The sequence below is a fragment of the Drosophila mojavensis genome, unplaced genomic scaffold (assembly GCF_018153725.1).
Source record: "Drosophila mojavensis isolate 15081-1352.22 unplaced genomic scaffold, ASM1815372v1 contig_80, whole genome shotgun sequence".
NCBI classification, from domain to species: Eukaryota; Metazoa; Arthropoda; class Insecta; order Diptera; family Drosophilidae; genus Drosophila; species Drosophila mojavensis.
Window position 1 is genome coordinate 14,655,415 of NW_025318906.1, and position 24,407 is coordinate 14,679,821.

General features: G+C 39.8%; 6 protein-coding genes across 7 annotated transcripts; 4 read left to right on the forward strand and 2 right to left on the reverse strand.

Annotated features, from left to right (window-relative positions):
• Positions 1-1,635: 1,635 nt before the first annotated feature.
• LOC6579927 lies at positions 1,636-13,536 on the reverse strand. 2 transcript variants are annotated; one of them, XM_015163991.3, is made up of 4 exons: positions 13,397-13,536; positions 2,709-2,880; positions 2,305-2,641; positions 1,636-2,248 (listed from the first exon to the last, which is right to left on the reverse strand). In XM_015163991.3, the coding sequence occupies exons 2-4, from the start codon at positions 2,857-2,859 to the stop codon at positions 2,167-2,169; spliced, it is 570 nt and encodes a 189-aa protein (XP_015019477.1). In that variant the 5' UTR covers positions 2,860-2,880; positions 13,397-13,536; the 3' UTR covers positions 1,636-2,166. The 2 variants fall into 2 exon arrangements, with proteins under 2 accessions (XP_015019477.1, XP_002005800.1); XM_002005764.4 differs by having other exon boundaries at positions 13,336-13,536.
• LOC122757660 lies at positions 5,303-6,180 on the forward strand. The gene has a single exon (XM_044010528.1). The coding sequence runs from the start codon at positions 5,323-5,325 to the stop codon at positions 6,139-6,141; it is 819 nt and encodes a 272-aa protein (XP_043866463.1). The 5' UTR covers positions 5,303-5,322; the 3' UTR covers positions 6,142-6,180.
• A 2,506-nt stretch (positions 13,537-16,042) lies between the features above and the next one.
• Positions 16,043-19,326, forward strand: LOC6579929 (probable protein phosphatase CG10417). The gene is made up of 5 exons (XM_015163992.3): positions 16,043-16,149; positions 16,403-16,716; positions 16,782-17,918; positions 18,013-18,543; positions 18,632-19,326. Exons 2-5 carry the CDS (start codon positions 16,606-16,608, stop codon positions 19,094-19,096), a joined length of 2,244 nt encoding a protein of 747 aa, XP_015019478.1. The 5' UTR covers positions 16,043-16,149; positions 16,403-16,605; the 3' UTR covers positions 19,097-19,326.
• A 675-nt stretch (positions 19,327-20,001) lies between these two features.
• Positions 20,002-21,733, forward strand: LOC6579930 (BTB/POZ domain-containing adapter for CUL3-mediated RhoA degradation protein 3). The gene is made up of 2 exons (XM_002005767.4): positions 20,002-20,573; positions 20,635-21,733. Exons 1-2 carry the CDS (start codon positions 20,405-20,407, stop codon positions 21,357-21,359), a joined length of 894 nt encoding a protein of 297 aa, XP_002005803.1. The 5' UTR covers positions 20,002-20,404; the 3' UTR covers positions 21,360-21,733.
• Positions 21,734-21,822: 89 nt separating this feature from the next.
• Positions 21,823-22,280, forward strand: LOC6579931 (intraflagellar transport protein 20 homolog). The gene has a single exon (XM_002005768.4). The coding sequence runs from the start codon at positions 21,862-21,864 to the stop codon at positions 22,252-22,254; it is 393 nt and encodes a 130-aa protein (XP_002005804.1). The 5' UTR covers positions 21,823-21,861; the 3' UTR covers positions 22,255-22,280.
• Positions 22,244-23,364, reverse strand: LOC6579932 (INO80 complex subunit B). The gene is made up of 2 exons (XM_002005769.4): positions 23,238-23,364; positions 22,244-23,182 (listed from the first exon to the last, which is right to left on the reverse strand). The coding sequence occupies exons 1-2, from the start codon at positions 23,251-23,253 to the stop codon at positions 22,281-22,283; spliced, it is 918 nt and encodes a 305-aa protein (XP_002005805.2). The 5' UTR covers positions 23,254-23,364; the 3' UTR covers positions 22,244-22,280.
• Positions 23,365-24,407: the final 1,043 nt, after the last annotated feature.

Below are 24,407 nucleotides of genomic sequence, written 5' to 3' on the forward strand. Positions count from 1 at the left end.
GCTGACTGAAGATGGCGACTCCTTCGTCAACTTTCCGCTGAGCAGAGCTCTGAGGGAAGCCATGTCAGCTGTCGCCGCTCCAGCTCGCTGCTTCCATCGACCCTTCCTGCGCTTGGCCTGCCAGCAGACCAAGTCCCGCTGGCAAAGTGACGCCCGGACTCATATGGCGCATGGGAGTCAAATGTTTCAGCGCTCTGTCGCTGCAGCGCTGTGCGATGAGGACGAATCGACCAGAGTCAGGAGGCAAGAGAGGCCACAGACTGACTACCAAGATCTGCAGACATTCGCCAGCATTCAGCAGAAATATCAGCTGCACTCATGCCAAACGGGGCTGGGCCTGGACTGGCGACCTGAGCACGAGCGCCGCTTTGAGGCAATTAGCCAGGTCTATGGCAATGGGCGTGGCGCCCGTCTGGCGGAGGCTTTGACCTGCTTGCAGGCCAGCATCCAGGTACTTTGCTCATTACTTGTCTACCCATCAACCAGGCCATCAATTGACTCAATGTATCTCTCTTTCTCTCTTTCACTCAGCTGCTCTGCGAGAATGTCCTACTGTACGACCGTCTGTGCTACCTGCAGGAGCTGGCTGCAGTGCAGCAATTGGGGCTGACGGTGCGCTATGAGAAGTTGTTTGATGAGAAGCTATCGCCACGCTGTCACGTTCTGATTGCCCAAAAGTTGTGATGCGGGCGGCAGACAGAGAGGGAGATAGAGGCGGATAGCTAAGGAAGCTACCAGATGGCAGTGTTGCCAATGCCACTTAATACAATTAGCAAGCACTTTGCCGCTAGCTTAAAATATATATCTCCATCTCTCTCCCACTCTGCCGCTCTGTCGCTCATGTGGAGATGGAGTACTCCGGCGTTTACCGCTATCCGTTGCCAACAATTAAAATCAATGCCAGCTAAGACAAACTTTTGCTTAATTTCTAGCATTTCTGCATTCGTCGCTCGCCCAAGAAGGCATTTCAGGTGTAAGTGCTCCGCCTTTTCGCGCTCATTACTTGTATCGGTGCGGGCCTGGCTATGATAATTAAATTTCTTGTACTACTTACGCCGACAAACGTGCCGCATACAAACATATACATCACCTGTGCCTGTGCCCCTGTGCCCCTGCCAGGTGTATATATGTATGTAAGACAAATATGTCAGCCCGCAGAAATGCATTAGCAGCTATGGAAATTGCTTTGCTATGGCCGAGATTTTTCTGATGAAACAAAAACATTTAAGAATTTAAATGAATTGAGAACCTTGAATGGCCCAAGCAAAGAATGTGTAAGAATTAATAAAGTTACTGTTTATATTGACCTACATCTATATGGCGTTTAAAGCGTTAAGGTTTTTGGATGAAATATAATCAAATAATTGAAACTTAGATGCAGCAACTTTTTTGAAATATTATAAAAAATATTTATCAAAATAAAAATAAATAGATATAGAACAGATTCTAACAAACATAATCTCTAATAATTGTAAGACTCCAGCTAATATAGTCTGATATATACATATAGAAATGACTTCAGCTTATAGAGTATCTAAAAGCTGAGCAGAGTCAAGCTGATTATATTTAACGACGAGTTCCAAAGATATTGCGCTGATAAATTGCAAATGAACTTAAAATAGAGTTAAACATCTATTTATGTATATATCTGTTTGCCTTTATTGAACGTTTACATTATTAGTTAGGAGCGAAAGAGAGTAATACATGCATAATGGAAGTTGTTCATATGCATCACATCATCACATCATATGTAAGTATGTATAGGTTATTCATATGCGAAGCTAAAGGATCCTTTATACCCAATGAATGGAACTGTATTAAGCATTAAAGTACAATTTGTTAATATATATAATTATGTATACATATATAGATATATGTATATATGTATATATTCAGTAAACCTATTATGTTATTTGATACAGATGTATTTATGCATTTTCATATTTTATTGTATGCTTACTTATTTACACAGTTATTGTTGGGTATTAAAACTTTTCCAGCCCCGTTAAAAATTTTAATACCATTTAACAAGATACAAGAATGTGTTTGTGTGTGTGTGTATGGGTGTATGGGTGTGTGGGTGTAGCTAAGAAGCTAATGGATAACAAGGATATTTAACTAGCCAGAGAATCGTCTGCCAATGAATGCGTCATGCCATGCCATGTCTTACTTCACATTGTTGCTGGCATCCTCCGAGCCTACACTATTGTTGTCCAGTCCCATATTCAGTCCCAGGTTGAGCTCCTCACTGCCAAGGATAAGCCATATGTAGCAAATGCAGATATTCGATTCTTGAGAACTTACGAATTGGCATTGCTGCAGCGATAGAAGTTGCTGATGCCCGTGTAGACGCAGGACATGGTTCGAGCTCTGCTGCTGGGCTTCTCATTGCTGGCTTCGTTGGGCTCCCGCTCGGCCTTGGCCAGGCCCAGACCCAGGCTGTTCTGTTCGTAGGGCGAGAGGTATTCATCGCTGCGTTTGCCATAGCGCGAGCCCAGAAAGAATCGATCGTTGCGCGGCACGATGATTAGGCGTCGCGTCTTCGAGGTGCCCATGCCATTGCTGACGGCTCCATTACCACTAGAGCGGCCATAGCGACTGCCCACAAAGAACGACGGACGTTTGGCCAGACTGGGGAACTCTGCGAAAAAATGCGAAAGACAAATTGCAACTCCGATTTGACAAAGCCAATCCGGCTGATTGCTAACCGTTGTCCTTGTGCAGCTCATTGTCCACATACGCCGCATCCGGGTCGGCTGCCCAAACACCTTGCGCCAGGAAGGCCACAAAGGTGAGCAATAAAATGCCTATAAAAGATTTTCGTGACTTGCTCTGGAATGCCATCGACGGGGAGGACATGCTGGCCAGCAGATTTGCGCTCTGAAATAAAATAAATTCAAATCAGCGTCTTGGGGGCGAATGATTGGGCGTGTGTGTGTGGGTGTGGCCATTAAATGCATAATAACCAAGGTGATATGTTTCTTCGGGTTATCCCAACAATATATCGGAGTAACAAAAACCATATTTATTGAGGATGAGATGAGCTGAGCGGAGCTATGGACACAGTATATGAATAATTGGTGTGAGAAAGATTTTTCTATGTTGATCTTTTATTAGCTAAAAATCTTAGTGAAGGTGTCTACTTTTTTTTTAAATTAAAATATATTTTTTTAAACTTAATTATTATATTAATAATTTAATCATATTTCAATCATAATTGAGTTCTTTTCATTTATATATTTTAAATAAATTTAGAAAGAAAAGTTTGGTGAAAGTTATGTAAATAATATTGTTTTAATATGAATATATTTTATATATTATAAAATATTTTCTATGAATTTTATTATTTTGATATTTACATTAATATTATCTTATGTATATAGTTTGCTCAATTTTAAGTGAGCTTTAATTTTATATTAAGCCCAATAAATTAATAAATAATTAAATATACGTATATCAATTACATTAAACTATATATATTGCCTTTTACCCCTCAGTCTACCCTACTGCCCTTCCTCCAATAGTCCATCCATTGCTTTTGCACTTAAAATTAGTTAACATAAAGCAACTTAATATAGTTATATGCCCCGTCTCTGTCGCACCACTGCAACACCTGTAAGCCGGCATCTGCGGCATCAGCTTGTCTTATTCAATTTGTATTCATTAATACGAGTAAAAGTAAAATTCGAGTTTGTCCAGGAGAGAGCCTGACGACGTGCATTAATGGTAATTACAATCGCTGCCGTTGGCCAGTGAGAAATGTTTGGCAGCTGAGCTGAGGGCTGAGGGCTGAGAGCTGAGAGCTGAGAGCTGAACTGAGCTGAGCTGAGATGAGCTGCATCATTTGTATCGAGTGACGCCTCTGTCTGCTCTGTGTTTTTCAGGTGTAATACCTTTGGACACGTATATTGTGCTGCGTGGCTCTTGCGTTATAATTAAATTTTATTTTTTCATAACATTAATAAAGGCCCAAAAGACTGCGGCATCCACGAATCTACTTATATAGATTTATGCCTGTCCATGTGAACACAGCGAAGAGCACTGGACATATATAATGCCTTCAGTCAAGTGCAATAATTGAAAGTGAATGAGAATGCAGTGGGCGAGTAGTGCAGACTACAAAATACCCTGTAGTTGAATTAGAGCTGCTGTTGAATTCACTCTGCGAGTAAAATCAGATGCTGAAGATGGAGCTGAATTAATGCTGTTTTTATCCATTCTGCGAGTGCAACAATTGAGATTAATATGAAAGAGTGAAGAGAGATAAATTAGGGAAATACTCTGAAGTATGTATGAGCAGAGATGCTATTTTACAAATTCTGCAAACACGATAAATAAAAATAAAATTGGATAAGATTGTTTGAGTACTGAAATATAGCTGCTTTTTCGTTCATTCTGCAAATGTAGTTAATAAAAAAATATATATATAATAAAATAAATAAATATAGACCTAAATAAATAAATATCATATATATATAAGTTGAGAATGAGAGGAAGGCTTTTAGAAGAGCTCCTGTCTCACTCATTCTGCAAAGGCAATAATTGAAAATAGAGTAAGACTATATTAGTTGAGAATGAACTACTGGCAATACACATAAGCTGGAGTAGAGCTGATTTCATTCATTCGTTTCACTTAATCTGAGTTTCCTATTGAAGATGACGTAAGAGTAGAGAATGCCCAGAAGAGCTGCAGTAAAACTCAATTCTAAGCGGACTCTTAATCTACATACGCCTTTACAGAATAAACTTCAGTTCTAACTTTAAATGCCTTTTAATGAAATTATATAAATGTTTATGTATGCTAAAGCCCAAGTATTTTCTATTTGTCATATGAGTAAAGGGAGATATTCAATATAGATAAGTAATAATAATGTATTAAATATATATATTTCCGATATGCAGTTGAGTCTGATTCAGTTTGTCTAGAGACCTGTACTTATATCTGCTTCTTATATAGGCACAACAACAATATCAGCCCCAAATCCCGTTTAAATAATACAGAAATTGGGTTACGATAGCCAATGAAGTCGATGATGAAAGGCGCAATGATCCATCGCGTTAGCTAAGCTTTTGATAATTGAGAGCAGCCTTTCATTTCCTTCTGGTCTTCATGAAATTGAGGCAGTTATAAAATCAGTTACCACAGCGATAGAGCCCAAATTGGCGATGCCAACGCCTACGTGAGTGATTAGCCCAGCAGCAGCAACGGCAGAAGCAGCAGCAACAATAGCAACAGCAGCAACTGTTGCTGCTATAAATAGTAAACCCCTCAGCAGAGGAATTCAGTAGGCGACAGGGAGCAGCATTCGAATCTATAGCAAAATGCAATTCACAATCAATCAAAACTCACAAGGAGCAAGAATGTTGCCTCTTCTCCTGCTGGCTCTGGTAGTTGCAGTCGGATGCAGTGCGTCCGAGGAGAAGACGCTGCCGAAGCGTAGCATTGGCGATGTATCCATTCCCTGGGCAGCGACGAGTGGCGGACAGTTCGGCAGCGCCTGGAACACTGGCGGCTGGGCTGGCCATCTGGCGGGCAGCAGTGCCGCCTGGAGTGCTGGCCATGCTCCGCTGAAGACTGCCCCATCGCCCAGTGAAGTGGCCAATGCCATTGCGGCTGCCAAGCAGGCGTCGGCCAATGTGCTGATTGCCCAGCAGCAGATGCAGGCGGCCAAGGAGAACGTGCTGAACCAGCAGCGCATTGCCATGGAGAAGGAGACCCATGCCGCACTCCTGACCCAGAAGTCGGAGGCAGCTGCGGCCATTCAGCGCTCGGAGGCGGCCTCTGCTGCCTCGGCTGTGGTGCTGGCCCAGCAGCGTCTGGCCGCCTCCAAGGCAGCCGTTGCCTATCAGCAGCGCATCGCCGCCGCTCGCGAGGCTGAGGCTGCTTCGGCGCTGCAGCGCTCCGCTCATGCTGCCGCCGCCGAGATCCAGAAGACCGAATACGAAGCAGCCAAGTTCGGACAGTTCACACGTAACGGCAATGCCGGCGCAGCCCATCACCTGACGATCATCAAGGATGCCGCACTCTCGCCCATCACTGCCGGCACGAATCATGTGCCCAATCTGGAGACCATTGGCCTGACACCCTGGCTGCATGGCAATGCCCACCACAAGCCAACTCCCGGCTCTGCCTGGTTGTAATACGAACAGACCTGATTATCTAAAAGACCTGATTATCTAAATATATTGTAAGCGCATTGAAAACTGTTGTTGTTTTACTTAATTCTTGAAAGGATTTGTGAGGCAGAGTAGTCGTTGCTCTTCCACATACAAAAGCTGGAAAGCCGCAACACATATGATTTATTATTATATTATAGCATATCATATCATAAAGTTGTTTATTCTTTCAAGGCAGAAAATGTGGCCAATTTGACGTCATATTCCGCAATGGATTTTATTTGGGTCATGTGAGCTTAGGCTTAGTTTTTGGCTTAACAAATTTACAGTTGTCCGCTTAGAGCTTGGCCTATTGCACGTGTACTTATCATTTTTCTTCCTGTGGGTTGGCTCAAACAAACAAATTAATTACAGGCAATTGCGAGTGTCCAGTTTAGATCAAAATGCCAACCCGTTCTCCCTCCCCCTCTCTCTCTCTCTCTCTCTCTCTCTCTCTCTCTCTGTCTGTCTCTCTCACTATCTGTCTCTCCTTTTAGTCTGGCACGCTTTGGGGGAATATATATACTATATCGCTTCACGCCAACATGTTTTGCGAGTTGGTCTCGTCGGGGCGTGCCCTGACCTCAGCCAAAAGCTTTGGTGACAAAGGAGTAGCCGCTGCGTCCTCTGCTTCCCTGAAATTTGCGCACTTTTGGGACAAGTTTCTAGGGCCCCACCCTAGCTGCTTGACGTCCCATTTTTAGTATGTTACTAGTCTCGCTGCTCGCCCTCTAATTTGCAGCCAGTCCAAACCAAAGTTCAGTGTATGCGGTTACAAAGGCAGCGCAAAGTCGGAGCTGAAGCTGAAGTTGAAGCTCAACAGTTGTTCACAGTCTTTTCTCAATTATATATACGGTATATCTATATCTACATATGCATTAAATGGAGAACTGCATTGCCACCGCTAATGAGCCATAATTACGCTCATATCCTTGGGTATCTTGGGGAATTCCTTTCAAAGTAGATTTTAACGTCAGTTTTCGCTGTTTGTCAGCAAATTCTGGTTCAGTGCTTTGTCCTGGGAGTTCATAATTACAGATACTATCAGTTGACCCATATTTAGAAAATTTTATATTAAATTAAAAACTAAAAATTAATATTTATTTTTATTCTTATTTTAGAAAAGGATACTTATTAAAATTCTAAATATTTGCTATTTATATATACCAACAGATATATATTATTATATATACATTCTATATCGTCTGCCCTTTGCCATTTATAAGTGGCAGGCAGTAGCTAAGTGTAGCTCGCCTTTTAGAAAAAAATATTAAAGGTTAACTCTTTACGTAAATTTAGTTAATGATTGCTAGATAATAATAATTGTGTCCTAAATAGAGTTATAAAGCTTATAGCAAATGCCTATATAACAATCTCATAATTATCTTCCATGTCTAGGGACTTTTCAATAGCAAATAAAGTTCATTATTATTATTATTATTTTGGGAGCGATTAAATCACAATAAAATCAGCTGAGTGTTAACTATGAATATGGGCTATATGAAACAGGCAGCAGGAGACGTGGCAGTCGCTTTTCTCTTCTACAGAAACAATAGCTGAGGCAATTAGACTCATTGATAATTATTAGTAATTATGGGTTTGTCTCTTCTGAAAGTCAAAAACCTACACAACTCAAGTGGTCAATATCTCCACTAATCAATCCCTTCTCTTCTCTCATTTTAATATATATGCATATATTCTTGAGCATTAACAGAAGGCGAGTCGATTGAAGTCAAGAGACCTAAAAAATTAGATAACTCCAGATTGGCCAAGGCCTGGTTTAACTCCTCAAGTTTTGTCAAAGTTATAAGTATATATATATATATATAACAGCAGTTCAATGACCATTACTCCAATCCATAATCATTAAATAAAACTCCCACTCGCTAGCCATACGAAATTTCAATTGACGAAATAAATTTCAACATTCTCTGAAACAATGTCTCCAAAATGAAACGAAGAGGCGAATGAGAAGGAAATGGAGGGGAAGGGAGGGCGTAGCGCGCCAAATTGTGTGGATTGGGATACCGTTAAACAATGGCGACATAGACAATGAAGCAGTGACACTGCGTGTGTGTGTGTGTGTGTGTGTGTATGTGCGTGTGAGTGACTGTGCGTGTGTGTGTGCGTGTGCACGCATACATGTGCTTCATTGAGTTTGAAGCAAGACAAACAAATAAATTTTAATAGACGTCGCCAGGTGACAAACACCGTATTAACTCGCCCTAAATTGCAATTAGTGAAAATTTGGTAATATCGTAATTTTGGTAATTGAAGCTGAGGTGAACAGAGAACATAGCCGACAAATCTCTCCGACTCGGACTGGACGTCACAGCCTCGAGCTGTCCGCGATTCCCAAGCCCAAAATGACAATTGGAGGCGTGTTAACTGGTTGCCCCACTTAGCTGTAAATGCGTAAATGCCGCTATCGTTACGCAGCTGCCGATAAGAGGTACCTGCCATTGATAACGCCACAGAGGCGAGGCAGACAGAATAGTCTGTGAATTTCCCAATTCCATAAATGCTACGCACATAGTAATTGAGTGAGATCTGTTTGTGGCTTCCTGATTTTCATAAATTAATGTAAATGTATATCTCTTTCTTTATCAATTTTCTAGGGTGCCTCGCGTCGGTCATTAGTCACGTCAGGATAGTTTGACGCGTTTGTCTGGCACGGCTACGGTATGGCCAACACGTACAGGTGCGATGGCATTTAATTGCCCACAATCAAACATATACATATATATCTCTATATATATCTGATCAGGCTATTGCGAATGTTTTTTAAATCAGCATTTATGGTTTCGTGTATCGTAAATACTGTTATTACAGACACGCCCATGCATCGTCGGGGGCGTCATGTGGCGAAAGGTAGCCAAAGGTAAACAGCATTTGATTTGATAGCCTGGCCAATCGTTTAACAACGAAAAATCAAGGCAAAAACGAAGCAACCCCAAAAAACGGACACGTACGAAATTTGATTTGAATTTTTTATTTTTCTTTTTGGCTTTTTTGTGCTTTTTTCTGCCTGATTTGTGCGTCAGCAAGAAAGCAGATGGCCAAGCGGCCCCTGCAGGAGCCAAGCAGTCCTTGGCTGACTGAAAATTGGTTGCTCTTTTGGCAGCAATTGTGGCATTAAGTTAATTAACCATCGCTGACTGAACTTGGCGGGTTTTTCTTTAAAAGACTTAGACAAAAGATGAACAATATTTTGATAGAATTTTAAAATAACCACCGCCAGCTAGTCGAGTGGCTGATTCAGCGAGCCACCCACACGAAATGAAGCTCGATTACAGATAATGATGGAGAGTGCTACAACTTTCAGAGAGGGGGAAGTCCCCTTCCACTCAATTAGCTTCTCTTACTTTTTGGTGTTTTAGCAGAGGGCATGATACTTGTTTCATAATTATTGTATGTTATCTTTGATAGCATGAAATATATTTTAAAGCTATGCTTGTGGTATTTGTATATAAAGTATTTAGATAGCTATAACTTTGCTCAAGACTTTCATAAAAAATATCAAGTTTTTAGCTTGTATAAGTGAGCTATGATATTATTGTATGTGTAATCTTTGAGAATGTTTTAAAATATCAAATGCATTTACAATGTATTAAAATATCAAGTTTTTATTTCAGTGCAGCCAAATATTTAAATCTTGTACACTTCTAGAACTAGACGTATACTTGATATTATTGGGGATTAGGAAAAACATACTGAATACTGCATATTTTCTCAGACTAATAGCACCATGAAGATATATAATTGAGGCGTTGCTGAATTTTTATTTCTAATCTTTATTCTTCATTAATCTTATATTTTTATAGATTAAATACTTAGAAGTATAGAAGAGTGAAGCTATATTTTCAGAGAATATCTGTTGCGAGTATTTAAACTATTCTTTTAGAGTTTCTTCTTATAAATACTCCTAAGATGTATTATTTTTGTTGTCCATTAACATACAATATATGTATGTATATGAAACCAAAATTACTATATTTATATAGTTAAAACGTTCTCTAAAGCAGCCATATTATATATAAGTCTTAGTACATGCTCTAATCTAGTTTCAAATATACATTTGAGCGTAAGAGCATTTAATCTTTGGCACTTCTTTCACATTCGTAATTCATAACTGAGAGTTCAATTAAGATTTGAAGCACACAGCCTCAGCGCTGGTCGCTGACGTTGACGTGCCACACATTTAACATTTAAGTTAACAACATTTTTTGACAGCTGCTTTCAGCCAGGCTAAAATGTGGGCGGCCACACGGCAGCTAGATTTAGGGCGCGGCATCATTAAATGTATTTAACCAGGCATGTTTGTGGACAGCAGACAGATAGCTGATGCAATTTCTAATGTGAATATGTAAACAGATATGTGAACAGGCAGAGGTACAGCTAGAGATGGTGGTAGAGACAAAGGAGGAGGAGAGAGAGGTGAGAGGCCTTAGGTAAGCAGAGCCAAGTAGATAGCGATTGGAAATTCTAGTAAAACAAATATCAAACCCTTTCCCCAGTTATTTTTTGTATAAAAATAAATATGTCCTTAAGTAAATAGAAGAGGCAGTAGCTACCCCCACCCCCTCTCTCTCTCACTCCCTCTTGCTTTACCTCTGTGTGTTTAGCTTGATGGGATTTTGGGCTTGCCGCGACATTTTTTAAATGGATTTGCCTTTGGCAATGGATGTGCTACGCACTATCATAATGCCAGTCAGTCACTATTATTATTTCATTGTTAAATGCAAAATAGCAAACAATTTGCATTTGCGTAGGTGTGTGTGTGTGCGTGTGTGTGTGCGTGTGTGTGTTCGAGCTGGATTTATCCGATAAGCAATTGCATTTCAATTCAATTCAATTTCGAGTAAATGGAACTAACGAATTTTCATTGTGCGCCTATCTCTCACAATTTATGCACAAATATGAAACCATAAATAATAAATATGCACAGGATATCGTAACACAGGATTTAATCAAACGGTGATTTAGTTGCGCGTGGGCAACAATTTAATACCCTGTTTAGATTTACACAGACTGAGCATTGTCATAGGTGATAATATATATAAAACATATATAATATTAAGCGAGAGTTTCTTCGATTTCTTCTAAATTATTCATAGAAGTGATTTATAATTTATATTCAATTAGTAATTTCTAATTAAATGACAACTGAAATCAAACACAAAGCAATTTAAATTACACAATGATAATATATATTGGAATAGATATGCTCTCAATGGCAAGTGCAGCAAAAAGGTCGATTGTCATTCGACTCTAGGCCGCAGGGTATAGAAAGTGTTATGCAGAAAATTTGCATTTGGTAAGCTAACACCTCGAGATGGTCCTCGGCTGTAGCCCTTGCTTACTTCATTTCAGTTCAGGAAAATTGCAAGAAAAGAGACCATTATCGGCAGGAGCTGTCGCGTGCTGCCTGCAGCTGGGCGATGGGCGAGATGGTGGGCGGGGCACGAGTTGTGCAAAAGTTGGCACTGTGCACTGTGAAAACTAGCTCTATAAACAACCTGCCCGCAGCTACTGGCTAACAATTTATGAATATTGATTGACAGATTGTTGGATTGTTAGATTGAAAGATGCTGCGACCTCAGGCTACGTCCGGGGCAACGGTAAACTTTTCTGCTTAGCCTCACTGAAAGGCAAATAAAATGCAGCCAAAAACATTTGTGCATATTTAATATTTATTATGTATGAAGCTGACTCATTGACTCTTTGACTCTTCTTCGACTCATCCCCGACTCATTTAGGCAACAGGCATTTGAGCCACTTTTTGTTGTGCTTAATATATATTCATTAGGCCTTCGGGGCAGAACTCATTGTTACCTGGGTCTCAAGGAAAACTTTTCTGAAGAGCCCAGCTAGAATATTCAATACAATAAGTAATTTCATTACTTCAACTAAATTTCTGTGTGTTTGTATGTACGCCTTTCTCTTCTCACGAAACGGACAAAAAAATGCATATTTAGCAGTTTATTAATAATACAATTTGGTAATTTGCATTGAATAATATTTGTCTGTTCATTAAGCGAGAATTAGAAAATTTGCGTCTTGCTCATTTCAGTAAATTTTCAATTGTAAATATATATAAATACATATTTATCAAGGAGTGCACAGGGTATAAAAGGAACAAAAATGCAAATTTTAATTGAAATTGTATGCTTAACAATTAAGGATATATTACAAAATGAATAATATGACAGAAATTGCCAATTTCATATGTTTGCGATCTGTAATTATAATTTATAAATTAAATATTAAAATTATAGCAAATCAGAAGCTAAGTAAATATGACAAAACTTTGATCGCAAGTTTATATTATTACTAAATTTTTGTTTCACTCTTAATCAAATTAATTATTTATTTTTAAATATTAATAAGAAAAGATAAAACTGGTTAACTTTTTAACTGTCCGCGTAACAATTCTATCAATTTCTTAAAATATGCAGAGCTCTCATCTGAAGCAATAAATTGGTGAAGAATTATTAAAATTCCTGTATCCGGTAAGTCTATAATATAAATGAATAATAAATATAAGGCACCTAAAAGTATCAAGAGTATGCATCTATAGAGAATTTCATTTATAGACGTTTTGTTCGGATGGCACTAGAAAAGCTGAATTTAGCTTCAATTTCCTCGCAAGTAAGTTATATATTTATTGTGCTTACACATCTCGCGGATTTTTAGAAAAATCTATATTCTATTTAACTGAATATGCGAAATGTGGTAAAATAGTGGTATAGCAAATGGTTACGATGATCATAAAATAGTATTATAAATACTATGTCTTAATCAAAATTCATTTGAAGTAAATCCGCTTGATATCACTTTTCAGATATTGGATGTGCACTTTTCCTTTTAAAGTCTATAAGGATTACATCTACAGTTTGCCAACTGACTCTAGAACTAAGTGATTTTTAGTTCGACATTAACCAAGTTTTTAATACGATAAAAATTTATAAGTATATGTATAATTTGGCTAATACACAAGCTCACATTCTTTCATTTAAAAGGCTTATATATATATATGTTTAAATATGTGTATAATATGTTCACGCAAGATTTTTTTGTAAATGAAATTCTGTATATTTCTTCTATAATTTAGCGATCTAACCACACAGTACAAATAAAGTCATTGTTAAGAATTTAAAATGGATCACGATTGCTTACATGAACTGACGAGCGATAAGGCTTAGCGAAGAACCGAGATTGAATTCGAAATGAAACTCACTTTTGCTAAAAATTGTAAATTCAAACTGCACCGCACTGCGCTTACGCTTCCTGCTGCCGCTGCCACAGGTAGCTCTGAATCGCCGAGCTTTGCTTGGCAAGTGATACGAACGTTTCAACACAACTCAACCGATGTGAATGAGCGCAGGTCCTTTGGTCGCCTTGGCTTTTATACCTAACGGAATGGGTGACGCGTCGCAGCGAAGCGTGCCAACAATACAGTGGGTAGTGCTCGCTGTTGGTATTGGTATGCAGATAACGGTAAACATAAAAGTGTCTTCCTGCGTGCATGAGTGTGTGTGTGTGCGTGTGTGTGTGCATGTGTAAATGAACTGCGCAACACCCTCGCTTGCCGATAGTGCTCGACGAGCAAGTGACTTTTGCTGTGTTTTTGTTGCGTTCGCAAATTCTGCCTTGGGCCTTGGGTCTTGGGCCAGTGGCTTATATAATACACACAGCAACATGTTGCTCGCTCGTCGACTTAGCCGAAAGCCGCTCATGTTTAATGCACTGCTCCGAAGTGTCGTTAAGCTGCAGATCGCCAGAGTTGCCAGCTGAGTGGAATAAAGTCCGTTTTTGTTGTTTTCAATGGAATTACGAAATGATTACTGACATTTGCTAAACCATTAACTGTAGCAATTATCTAATCAACTATTAAATCTGTTTACTCTCTAAAAGTTCCGAAAAATTGGGTAACAATGTCACATTCATAGTTTGCAGCTGACACTATCAAGTGCCAATTAGATAAAAACAACAAAAATCCATTGTCGACTCGTTAATGTATATTCCATATACATACATATCGAAATCGTTTGCTGTGACTAATCGCATCACATATGGAGAATTAATTTAGCGTAAAGCAAACATTTCTTTCTCAAACATCAACGTGGGGTCACTTGAGAGATTTCCTGCGGACAGACAATGCCAATTCATTGGCAAACAAAATTATCGAAACAATTAAAAAGTTATAAAAAGCGAGCGTTTCTCGGCTATTCATATTTCCAGCATCCGGCAAAGGAGAACCTTTTAAAACTTGACGTCGAACTTGCACACATGTGCGCGTGTATGCCTGTGTGTATGTGTGTGTGCTTGTATGAGTGCATATTTACAGCGAGTTTTCATTAGCTCATTTTGTGGCATTTTCAATTAGTCGAGTTATTTATATCAGTGCATAATTTTTTTAATCTATCCTGATTGAAATTTCATTATAAATTCATGTTAAATAATTTGAATTTTAAATTATTAAAGGGTATAGATGCCAAAGTAAATTTTACACACATTTCAGTTCAATATTAAACACTTTATTATTATAGATATTATTATTATGATTGTTTTTATATAAAATATAATTCACATATTTTACTATAAATTAATAACAACTCTCTTGAAATTCAATAAAATAATTACTATTTATACCTGTCCAAAACTAACTTGAGATATATGATATATGTATTAATTACAAATAACATGCAGCTAAAATGTGATTTGGCCTCTGCTTCACCCAGGCCACCCTATAGTTGACTTAATAATGTGACTTAATAGCTTATATATCAAGGCTGTATAATAGCAAACATTATTAATTATTACCAGCGCTGACTCAACAATTTAAACCGAGAATATAACATACTTTACGGGGCTCCCAAGAGATGAGGAACAGGTAAAGGTAAAATATTAAATAACAGATAATAAGCTTAATCAATTCAACAATGTAACCTGTATATGGGACATAAAATATAGGTTAAACTTTTAGTATCATAAACGTTTACTATTATAAATAATTAATGTAAATTCGAAACATATCCAAAAGAGAGAGAGAGAGAGAGAGAGAGCGAGCATTGAACTAATAATATTTGTAATAATCACTAAAATATTCGGAGCTCATACAATAATATTAATTCCTGCCCTTCAGATTTTCAGATTGATTACCCCATTAGATTCCAATTCACTCCCACTCGGTGGTACTTATCTAATTTTCTGGGAGCGAAGGTATAGATAAGTAGATTAGATCCAATGATTTGGCATAATATTTACAATAATATTTAATTACTAACTAAGTTTGCCATAACTGAATTTCCAATTTATATATAATTAAATTATTATATTGTATGTTTATTATTATTATTATTATTATTTTTTATTTTTATTTTTTATTTATTTTTTTTTTTTTTTTTTGTTTGTTTTCCAATAGATTTCCTATTTTATTTTTTTTTTTTTTTACAATCGGATTAAATATTTTATTTATTTGAATTTTCAGTCAAATATATTCTTGTCAACTCAAAAATACCACATATTCTACACATCTTTTGATAATAATTTTTCATATTTTTTTAAATATATATTTCTTAAATATAATAAAATAAAGAAAAATAAAGTATTAATTTATTACAATATACAGTTCAATATCGCCACCTTGGAATAAAGTGGTGGTAATTTCTTTTTTTAAGTCTAAAATTTTGAAGCTGTTTAAAATTTATGTGGAAATTGTACATATTTTTAACAATATCAGTAAGTATTGGGCTGTGGCAAATGGAGAATCAAATTAAACGATGGAAACACTGCAGTTTGAGTTTTTAGCGTTGCCAGATTCACAAAATGCTTGACAACGATGTAGGCCGATAGTAAATAAATATCCCATCTTTAACTTGATGGCATCTTTTCATCACACGGTGGACTGTGTAGATTTTTTTTTTTTTGCGGATAGACGAAAATATTGCGAAAAGAATAATTTTTGTAAACTACTAATAGCAAATAATAGTAAGTTGGTAAATCACGCCATTTTCTAACTATTCTTGAGCATAACAAATGAGTTTCTTTGATATTTTGGCAAATTATTAAACGAACAATGCGGCATTGGATACACACGATAAAATTTGCAGAGACGCCAAAGAGAACGTGTAGAACTTAAAATTTCATGAAACATTCGCGGACAACTCGATTGTGCGAGCAGAAAAAATAAACAATAACGACAATATCTAACTATCTTTTAAACAATTTGTTATTCTCACAGAATAAACAATTTCAAGCAACCTTTGACTCCGGCTTTATTTTTGCCGGTGGCGCGAAAAAAAGTACACACTGCGCGCGTGCGTTGGCCAAGCATCGATTTTTCCGCAACTCGTCAACGGAAACTGTAGGCAGGCACTCGGCTGGCGCTACGTGCAGCTCCATTGGATATTCTTTAAGCACTGGACTTATTGTGTGAAGTGAAAAATGGGTGCTTACCTATCGCATCCAAAGACGGATAAGGCGTCCACAGACGAATTCAATGAGATGCTCGTCGTGGGTGCCAGCTCGATGCAAGGCTGGCGCAACAGCCAAGAGGTGAGTGAATGAACCGTCTCTGCCTTGTGTGCTATCCACACTCCAATTTATATTTCCAATCCTAGGATGCACATAACTCAATATTGAATTTTGATACGGACACATCGTTCTTTGCCGTCTACGATGGTCATGGCGGTGCCGAGGTGGCCCAATATTGTGCCGATCAACTTCCAAAGTTCCTTCAGAGCCTAGCCAGCTATAAGAGCGGCCAGTTGGAACAAGCGCTAAAGGATGCATTTCTGGGCTTTGATAAGACATTGCTTGAACCAACAGTGGTAAATACATTGAAAATCTTAGCTGGCGAGCACAATGTTGTGGATGAGGACGGTGAGGGTTTTGATGAGGAGGACGACGTTGAAGACTTGGCTGAGCTGCATGAGGAGAGCAATTTGCCATTAACTGAGGTTCTTGGAAAATACAAGGGCCTACCGCAAACACATGACCTTTCGTTGCTGAAGGAGGAGAATGCAACCGTCACATTGTCATCGAGCCTGCGTGGCCGTCGTGCTGCAGCTGTTGCCGCCGAAGCGGTTAATAAGGCTGTTATGGATCCTACAGCAAAGCCCCCAGGTTCCTCAACTTCAGCAGCAGCTGTAGCTGCATTCAACGAAGTCGACGGAGCTGGTCCAAGTAGCTCAAGAGTGGGCAAAATTGACCCGGAAGATGAGTCGACAGTGAGCAGCAGCAGTTCAAGTGCTAGCAAAACCACCAATTCCTCGAGCACAACTATTACTCCCAAGGACGAAGCCGTTGCTAGCAAAATTCCGCCGACCAGCAGCCCGGTCGTTGCACCTATCGAGCAAAATGGCAGTGTCACATCTTCAGAGGCCAAAGCTGCGGTTGTAGATGACAATAAAGAAGCAGGAGCATCGGAGGATGCTATTGTGTCCGCTTCCAGTGACATCGCAGAGGCAAAGTCTAACGGCAGCGTAGAGAAACCAGCAGTAGATGCCAAGCCAGAGCGCGCTGACATCTCGTCTACCAGCAAGGAATCGGAGAAAGTGCTGAAGAAAGCCAATGCTTCTCAAGAAGAAGAGTCCACCGATGATGATGCCGACTATGACGAGAATGCTGTGACTAAGGCTCAAGAAGTTGCTGCTGCGGCCGAAAGTTCATCGGATGACGATATGGAGGATGATAACGACGTCAACGATGATGATGATGATGATGATGACGACGAAGACGACGACGACGATGACGAGGTAAAATGTGAAGCCAACTATTTACCTTTAATGATAATATTTAAAGAGGTTATCAAAGTTTTTATTTACTAAACATTTCCTTTTGCATTTACAGGATGAAAACGTAAGCGATGATGAGGAAGATGAAGATCAAATGGCGAACAATGATTTCTGTGCCAACATGATTGAGGAACCAGGTAAAGATAGCGGTTGCACTGCTGTTGTTGGCTTGTTGCATGGTCGCGATCTGTATGTGGCCAATGCTGGCGATTCGCGTTGTGTTATCTGTCGCAATGGCAAGGCCATTGATATGAGTCTGGATCATAAGCCCGAGGATGACGAGGAGTCTGCTCGTATTATCAAGGCCGGCGGTCGTGTTACTCTCGATGGCCGCGTCAATGGGGGGCTAAATCTATCCCGAGCTCTGGGTGATCATGCTTACAAGACGAACCTGGAACTGCCTGCTGAAGCACAGATGATATCCGCATTGCCGGATGTGAAGAAACTAATCATTACTCCAGAAGATGAATTCATGGTTCTGGCCTGCGATGGCATCTGGAATTATATGTCCAGCGAGGAAGTGGTTGATTTTGTGCGTATGCGTCTGAAAGACAGCTCCAAGAAATTATCGCAAATTTGTGAAGAGGTGAGCATCAAATTGATGAAGCTTCTCTAAGCCATATAATAATAATAATAATAATAATAAAACTATTTACTTTTAATCTTTCGATTAGCTTTTTGACAACTGCTTGGCACCAAACACGATGGGCGATGGCACTGGCTGCGACAATATGACCGCTGTCATTGTAAAATTCAAGCAGAAGCTACAAGAACTGAAGACCTCACTCAATCCAGCTGAAACAGAAAGCGCCATCCTTGAGGCAGCTCAGCTAAAAAAGCAGGACGTCGATGGCGCTGCGGAACAGAGTGCCCTAAAGCGCAGCGCTTCGCCAGATGCCAGCGTCGATGATGACGCTAATGAGTGTGAGAACAGCAGCAAATCGAAACGCTTGAAGATTGAGGATGACCTAAAGTCAACGGATGAGACTGCAAAGATTTCCACCGATGCCATTAGCAGCTGCCCAGAGCCATCCGCATCCGCTAAAGAACAGAAGGAGGCAGCCGAACTGAACTCGAACACAAACGTAAACATAAACTCAGACACAGAGACTGCTGCTGTTGTCGTATCATCCACATAAATTTTATAATTGAGGCCACAATAGAGGTGGCTGCTGGTGCATCTGCGTTTTGGTCATTATTTCAAAGAGAGCTCTTAGAGCTGAGTAAAAATTTCCAAATTATTTACTGCAAGTGTATACACAATATTAATTTGTACACATAATTTTAACTATTCCTATATATATTCTTTTTATTTTGTTCTTTTCTAATATTGTCAGTAATTTACCATAAACTTTCAACCACAACTGAATCATCAAGCTCACTCTCATTATATATTCATATGCATACATACGTACGTACAAATACAAAACTTTTAATTATTATTTTTCGATGCACGCAACCAAAAAAAAGAAAAATATAATAATAATGTATAATGTGACGAGTTAATAAAAAAAATAAAAGCCAGTAAGAATGATAACTCCTGCCTATAAACGTAAACAGTCCTTACAAATGAAGCATTAAGAATATTTCTATTAGTGTATCTTGGCTCTAGAAATTTGAGGGGTGTATCTGATCTCTTATTACAGTAAACTAATCAAGTATTTAAGAAATTAATCACAAGAACCTAAATCAATTTAGCCTTTAGTATTTTAAGCGTGGATAACAGCTGCTGATTGTTAATTTAGTGCCAAATAAAATACCGCATTCAACCAACAGTCCACAGCTTCATGTACTGCGTGTTGTAAGTTTTATACCCGAAAACGACTGTTAAAACTAGAATTGAAGTACTCTCATAAGAGTAGTGGTTAATATATTATATATTAAATATAATCAACCAAACTGTATACTTTTCTAGCCGTGAAGAAGTTTAATAAACAGGTAAGACACTATAATTTTAGTATTTTTACAAGTAAACGCGCTATGTTCTAAATTAGTACATTTTTGTATATTTACATCAGTTCATTCAGATTTGGTATATACATATGTATATATTCATATGTATATGTGTATTGAGTGTGTCAAGAGTTCTGTTAGTAATCATTTAATATTCCCATTAAGAGAGTGAAATATTCGCCAAAATTGATCCATTGGCGCTCACGGCGAGCGTAAGCAACGCAAAAGAAAGCGTTTGCAGAGGCTCCAAACAAAAGGGCGTGGACGCAGTAAACGGAAGCATCGGGGCAGTGACTGGGGCTGCTGCAACAAACACCAACAGCAGCAACAACAACAGCAGCAGCAACAACAGTGGCAGTGGCAGCGGCAGCACAAGCACCAGCGGGAACAGCAGCATTGAAATTGATGATCTGGGCCGTGCATTTAATGACAAAGTGCACTTGAATCAGGCAGCCAGCAACCAGCTTGTACTTCATGCCAAGGAGCCCGAAGCCATGTCCGGTGATCAGAAAGTCTTGCTAAAGGGACACGCATCTCAATACGTTAAGCTCAATGTGGGTGGACGTTTGTACTATACGACAATTGGTACGCTAACAAAACACAATGATACCATGCTAAGCGCCATGTTTAGTGGGCGCATGGAGGTGCTAACAGATTCGGAAGGTTTGTCCATATGGTGACTCCCTAGCAGTGAATTTTCCTAAATCCTCAAATACAATTTCAGGTTGGATTCTAATTGATCGGTGTGGCAATCATTTTGGTATAATATTAAACTTTTTGCGAGATGGCAGTGTACCGCTGCCAGAGACGAACAAAGAGATTGCCGAGCTGCTCGCCGAAGCAAAATACTACTGCATCACAGAGCTGGCGATGTCATGCGAGCGTGCACTGTATACGCACCAGGAGCCGAAGCCCATCTGTCGCATACCCCTGATAACGTCGCAAAAGGAGGAACAGCTATTGATCAGTTCGTCGTCGAAGCCGGCGGTCATTCTAGTGGTGCAGCGGCAGAACAACAAATACTCGTACACAAGCACATCGGATGATAATTTGCTCAAGAATATTGAACTGTTCGACAAGCTATCGTTGCGCTTCAACGAACGAATACTTTTTATTAAGGACGTCATCGGTCCAAGTGAGATCTGTTGCTGGTCCTTCTATGGTCATGGCAAGAAAGTAGCGGAGGTCTGCTGTACCTCCATAGTCTATACAACAGATCGAAAGCATACGAAAGTCGAGTTTCCGGAGGCGCGCATCTACGAGGAGACACTGCAGGTGCTGCTCTATGAGAATCGCAATGCGCCGGATCAGGAATTGCTGCAGGCGACATCTTCGGTGCGTGCGGGAGGCGTCAGTGGCACCAGCATGCATCAGTATACTAGCGACGAGGAGGAGGAGCGTACAGGCTTGGCCCGCTTGCGCTCCAACAAGCGCAACAATCCCACTTGACTTAGGTATAAGTTGGAGTTCCCACAGATTTGATGGCAAAATTGCGGTGCTTGCAGCCATTGTTGGTTCGCCTCTTCCTGACCTCTCAGCGCAGGCATCGCTGCTGCGATATATAAACTTACCGAACGAAACAACTGCAACCAATGTAATTCATAATTTCTTATATATACTAAACAAAACAAACACTGTGAACATCGTGAGATTAATCGCAATTATATTCTACATATTTCCCATCCGCTCATCTCTCTCTCGCCGATAACTGTTTAATCCAAACCCGAACCCAAGCCAAGAGCGCAAAGTATTAGCTCCTATAGTTGATGTTTGTAATCGTAGAATCAAATATATATACAAATATATTTAATCCGTACTGAAAACTAGTTTGCTTCTGCTTATGCCATGAACTATGAATGAACCTTTGGCTTCTCTCGAAGAGGGTTGCAGTCGTAGCCATGGCAACCTCGTTTTGAATAGCAAAACACAGTAAGGTAGTTGAATTGTCAATATGGAGGAACTGAACAAGGCTGGACTTTATATAGACGAAATCTATAGACTGCGAGTGCAAGATCCGGCAATTGCCAATGAGACGATCGAGCTGCGGCAGGAGTGCTTGGAGTACTCAAAAAACTTACAGGATTTCAAAAAACTCTGCGAGGAATTCTATAAAATTGCGTACAACTTCTCAAAAGTTGTGGAGAGCGAGAAACTGCGCGCCATTGGCACACAAAATCAATTGAAGACAATGGCCAAGCAGCGGCAGACCGAGCAGCAGGTGTACCAAAGCCAGATCCTGGAGCAAACTGTCGAGCTGGAGCGTCTGAAGAGCGAGTATCAGTACTTGCAGCGCATAGAGTCGGAGCAGCAGGAAATTATAAACAACTTCTTGATGAATCAATAAAATATACCTTCTTAATAATACTATAATTAGACAACAGCTAAATTCTTCTTATAACAGGCTAAACTACACAGCGGAGTATTCGTCTTGGAGCAATTGTAGACTTTGCGTTTGCCACAGCCTGAGACGCCGCAGAGTTTAGCTGGCGGTGGCTTAATTGCGGTCTGGGCTTGAATTGGAAACTCCTGGCCTGGTGGCACTATGATGTAGGCTCCATCTAGGGTATTCATGTAGGTAAGCAATGGCGTTGTCTGCTTTTGGTTTTGCAGTTTGCGTGCTGCTGAGCGCTGTTTGCCATTTTCCTGTTTCTTCAGCAGACGCTCCATCGTCTTCTGCTTGTCCTTCTCACGACGCTCGTCAGCCTGTTGCTTGCGTTTCTGTGACTTCAGCGCTGCCTTTTGTATCTCTTCGGCCGTCTGTGGCTTCTCCTTCTCCCTATATCCACTTGGCAAGGCAATGAGCTCTTCAACAAAGCCCGCTAGTGCCGGCTCGGTGTCCTGCGTCCGTTCATACATGGCACGCTGACGCGCTGTCATCAGCTTGGGATCCTTTATCTTTTTCAACTCGTCATCGACGTCTTCCAGTTTGCCAGTTTCGATGGCATTCAGCCAACGTTCTTCATCACTAGACGTATCACTGTTGCGACGTTTCCTCGGCTTCTTTGTGGAACTGGTTGGAGGCGTAGCGTTGCCGGGCAAGGATTTCGTGCTGGTAGCAGGTCGCGAACGTTGGCTGCCCACTTCATTAGTCTTGCTATTGTTTGCCGATGCAGTTGACACTGTAGGCTTGGCAGTTGTTGGTGCGACTGTCTGAGGTGTTACCGCCTCAGCTGGCTCGGAAACGGAGTTAGCCGGAGTCGGCGATGATGGGGACTCGGAAGGCGACGCAAACCTAGCTGGTTTTTGTCGTTTGCTACGCTTCGAGCGACGATCTTAAATAATGAAAATTGTTAATATATTTAGTAGTTTTATACTTGAATTACACACCTTCTAATTTTCCCATAGTTACACTTTTTATTTATTATAAAACGATTTTATTTACAAGCTAATTTTATATTGCGTATTTTTGTTTATAGTGACAACGCGGTCACACTTTGATAGTGCTGCCACCCTGTTAATATAAATTGCTGCTTTTCTATCTTAAAAAAAATTTTTAATATCTTTTCTTTTTCAGTTTATTTAGTATTTTAAAATTTATTTAATATAATTATAATAATAAGAAGATAAAATACAAATATTTTGCATGTTGAACAGTCTCTCATTTTACTAAATTTCTGAAGCGTATCGATGAATACTGCTTTCGATAGTACTTCGGGATATCGATATTGCAAATACCGCGTCGTTCAAATGCATATAACAGTTACAAGCTTTTCTGGTTTATATCTGTGCCATCCTCCCAGTAATTCTTTCGCATAAATCATTCTTATGTTGCCATATTATTTGTAAATAAATTTAAATTTAAATTTAATTACAATTTTATTATTTAATGTTAACGGATTGAAGCGCATTTAAGCACAAAGGTAGAATTTTGTTAATATCTATAATGATAAATAACAATACTTAAAGGTCTAATGCACTTAGTTGCTACTTATGAGAGTATATAAAGTCTGGCTACCATGAAGTGCTGGGAGTTATGGGTGGTATATGGTTACCGCAACGAGGAAAGTTCGGAGGCACTGGCGGTAAGTCCTTTGGAGTCCCAATTTGAAAGACCAAATTCATGCCAATTACGATGTGATATTGAAAGTGACAGTGGAACAGCCAGAACCCGGGATTGTCAGCTCGAAATCGCAGAACCGTATAACCGTTATTGGGAACAGCCACTGTATCCTTGAGAGCCGGCTTTATGTACTGTCGCTCCAGCATGCCGCGCTGATCCAGATCTAGGGCGTGCTTCAGATTCATTCGTTTGATTTGCGAATCCGGCGATCGGCCCATGCCAAGTACGTAAAACGAAGTGCCATGCAAATGGAACGGATGACTGATGTTGATCTGTTGCACCTCATCCACCAGCACCACCTCGACAATCGCATTCAGTGGTATATCAATCTTATGAGTGCACTGACAATTCTCCCCACAATTGGCGGGTCTATTGTCTCCATTGCAGTAGTAGTCCTCGGGAATGTCCTGGTACTGCGACAGCATGGGCGAAGGTGG

Excerpts from the sequence above, each read along its gene's own strand:
- LOC6579927 (XM_015163991.3), bottom strand. The coding sequence starts at position 2,859 with ATGTCCTCCCCGTCGATGGCATTCCAGAGCAAGTCACGAAAATCTTTT. Across the intron at positions 2,642-2,708 it reads TGAGCTGCACAAGGACAACG|AGTTCCCCAGTCTGGCCAAA; the intron begins GTTAGCAATCAG and ends ATTTTTTCGCAG. Across the intron at positions 2,249-2,304 it reads CGCTGCAGCAATGCCAATTC|TGAGGAGCTCAACCTGGGAC; the intron begins GTAAGTTCTCAA and ends TATCCTTGGCAG.
- LOC122757660 (XM_044010528.1), top strand. The coding sequence starts at position 5,323 with ATGCAATTCACAATCAATCAAAACTCACAAGGAGCAAGAATGTTGCCT.
- LOC6579929 (XM_015163992.3), top strand. The coding sequence starts at position 16,606 with ATGGGTGCTTACCTATCGCATCCAAAGACGGATAAGGCGTCCACAGAC. Across the intron at positions 17,919-18,012 it reads ACGACGACGACGATGACGAG|GATGAAAACGTAAGCGATGA; the intron begins GTAAAATGTGAA and ends TTGCATTTACAG. Across the intron at positions 18,544-18,631 it reads TATCGCAAATTTGTGAAGAG|CTTTTTGACAACTGCTTGGC; the intron begins GTGAGCATCAAA and ends TCTTTCGATTAG.
- LOC6579930 (XM_002005767.4), top strand. The coding sequence starts at position 20,405 with ATGTCCGGTGATCAGAAAGTCTTGCTAAAGGGACACGCATCTCAATAC. Across the intron at positions 20,574-20,634 it reads GGTGCTAACAGATTCGGAAG|GTTGGATTCTAATTGATCGG; the intron begins GTTTGTCCATAT and ends ATACAATTTCAG.
- LOC6579931 (XM_002005768.4), top strand. The coding sequence starts at position 21,862 with ATGGAGGAACTGAACAAGGCTGGACTTTATATAGACGAAATCTATAGA.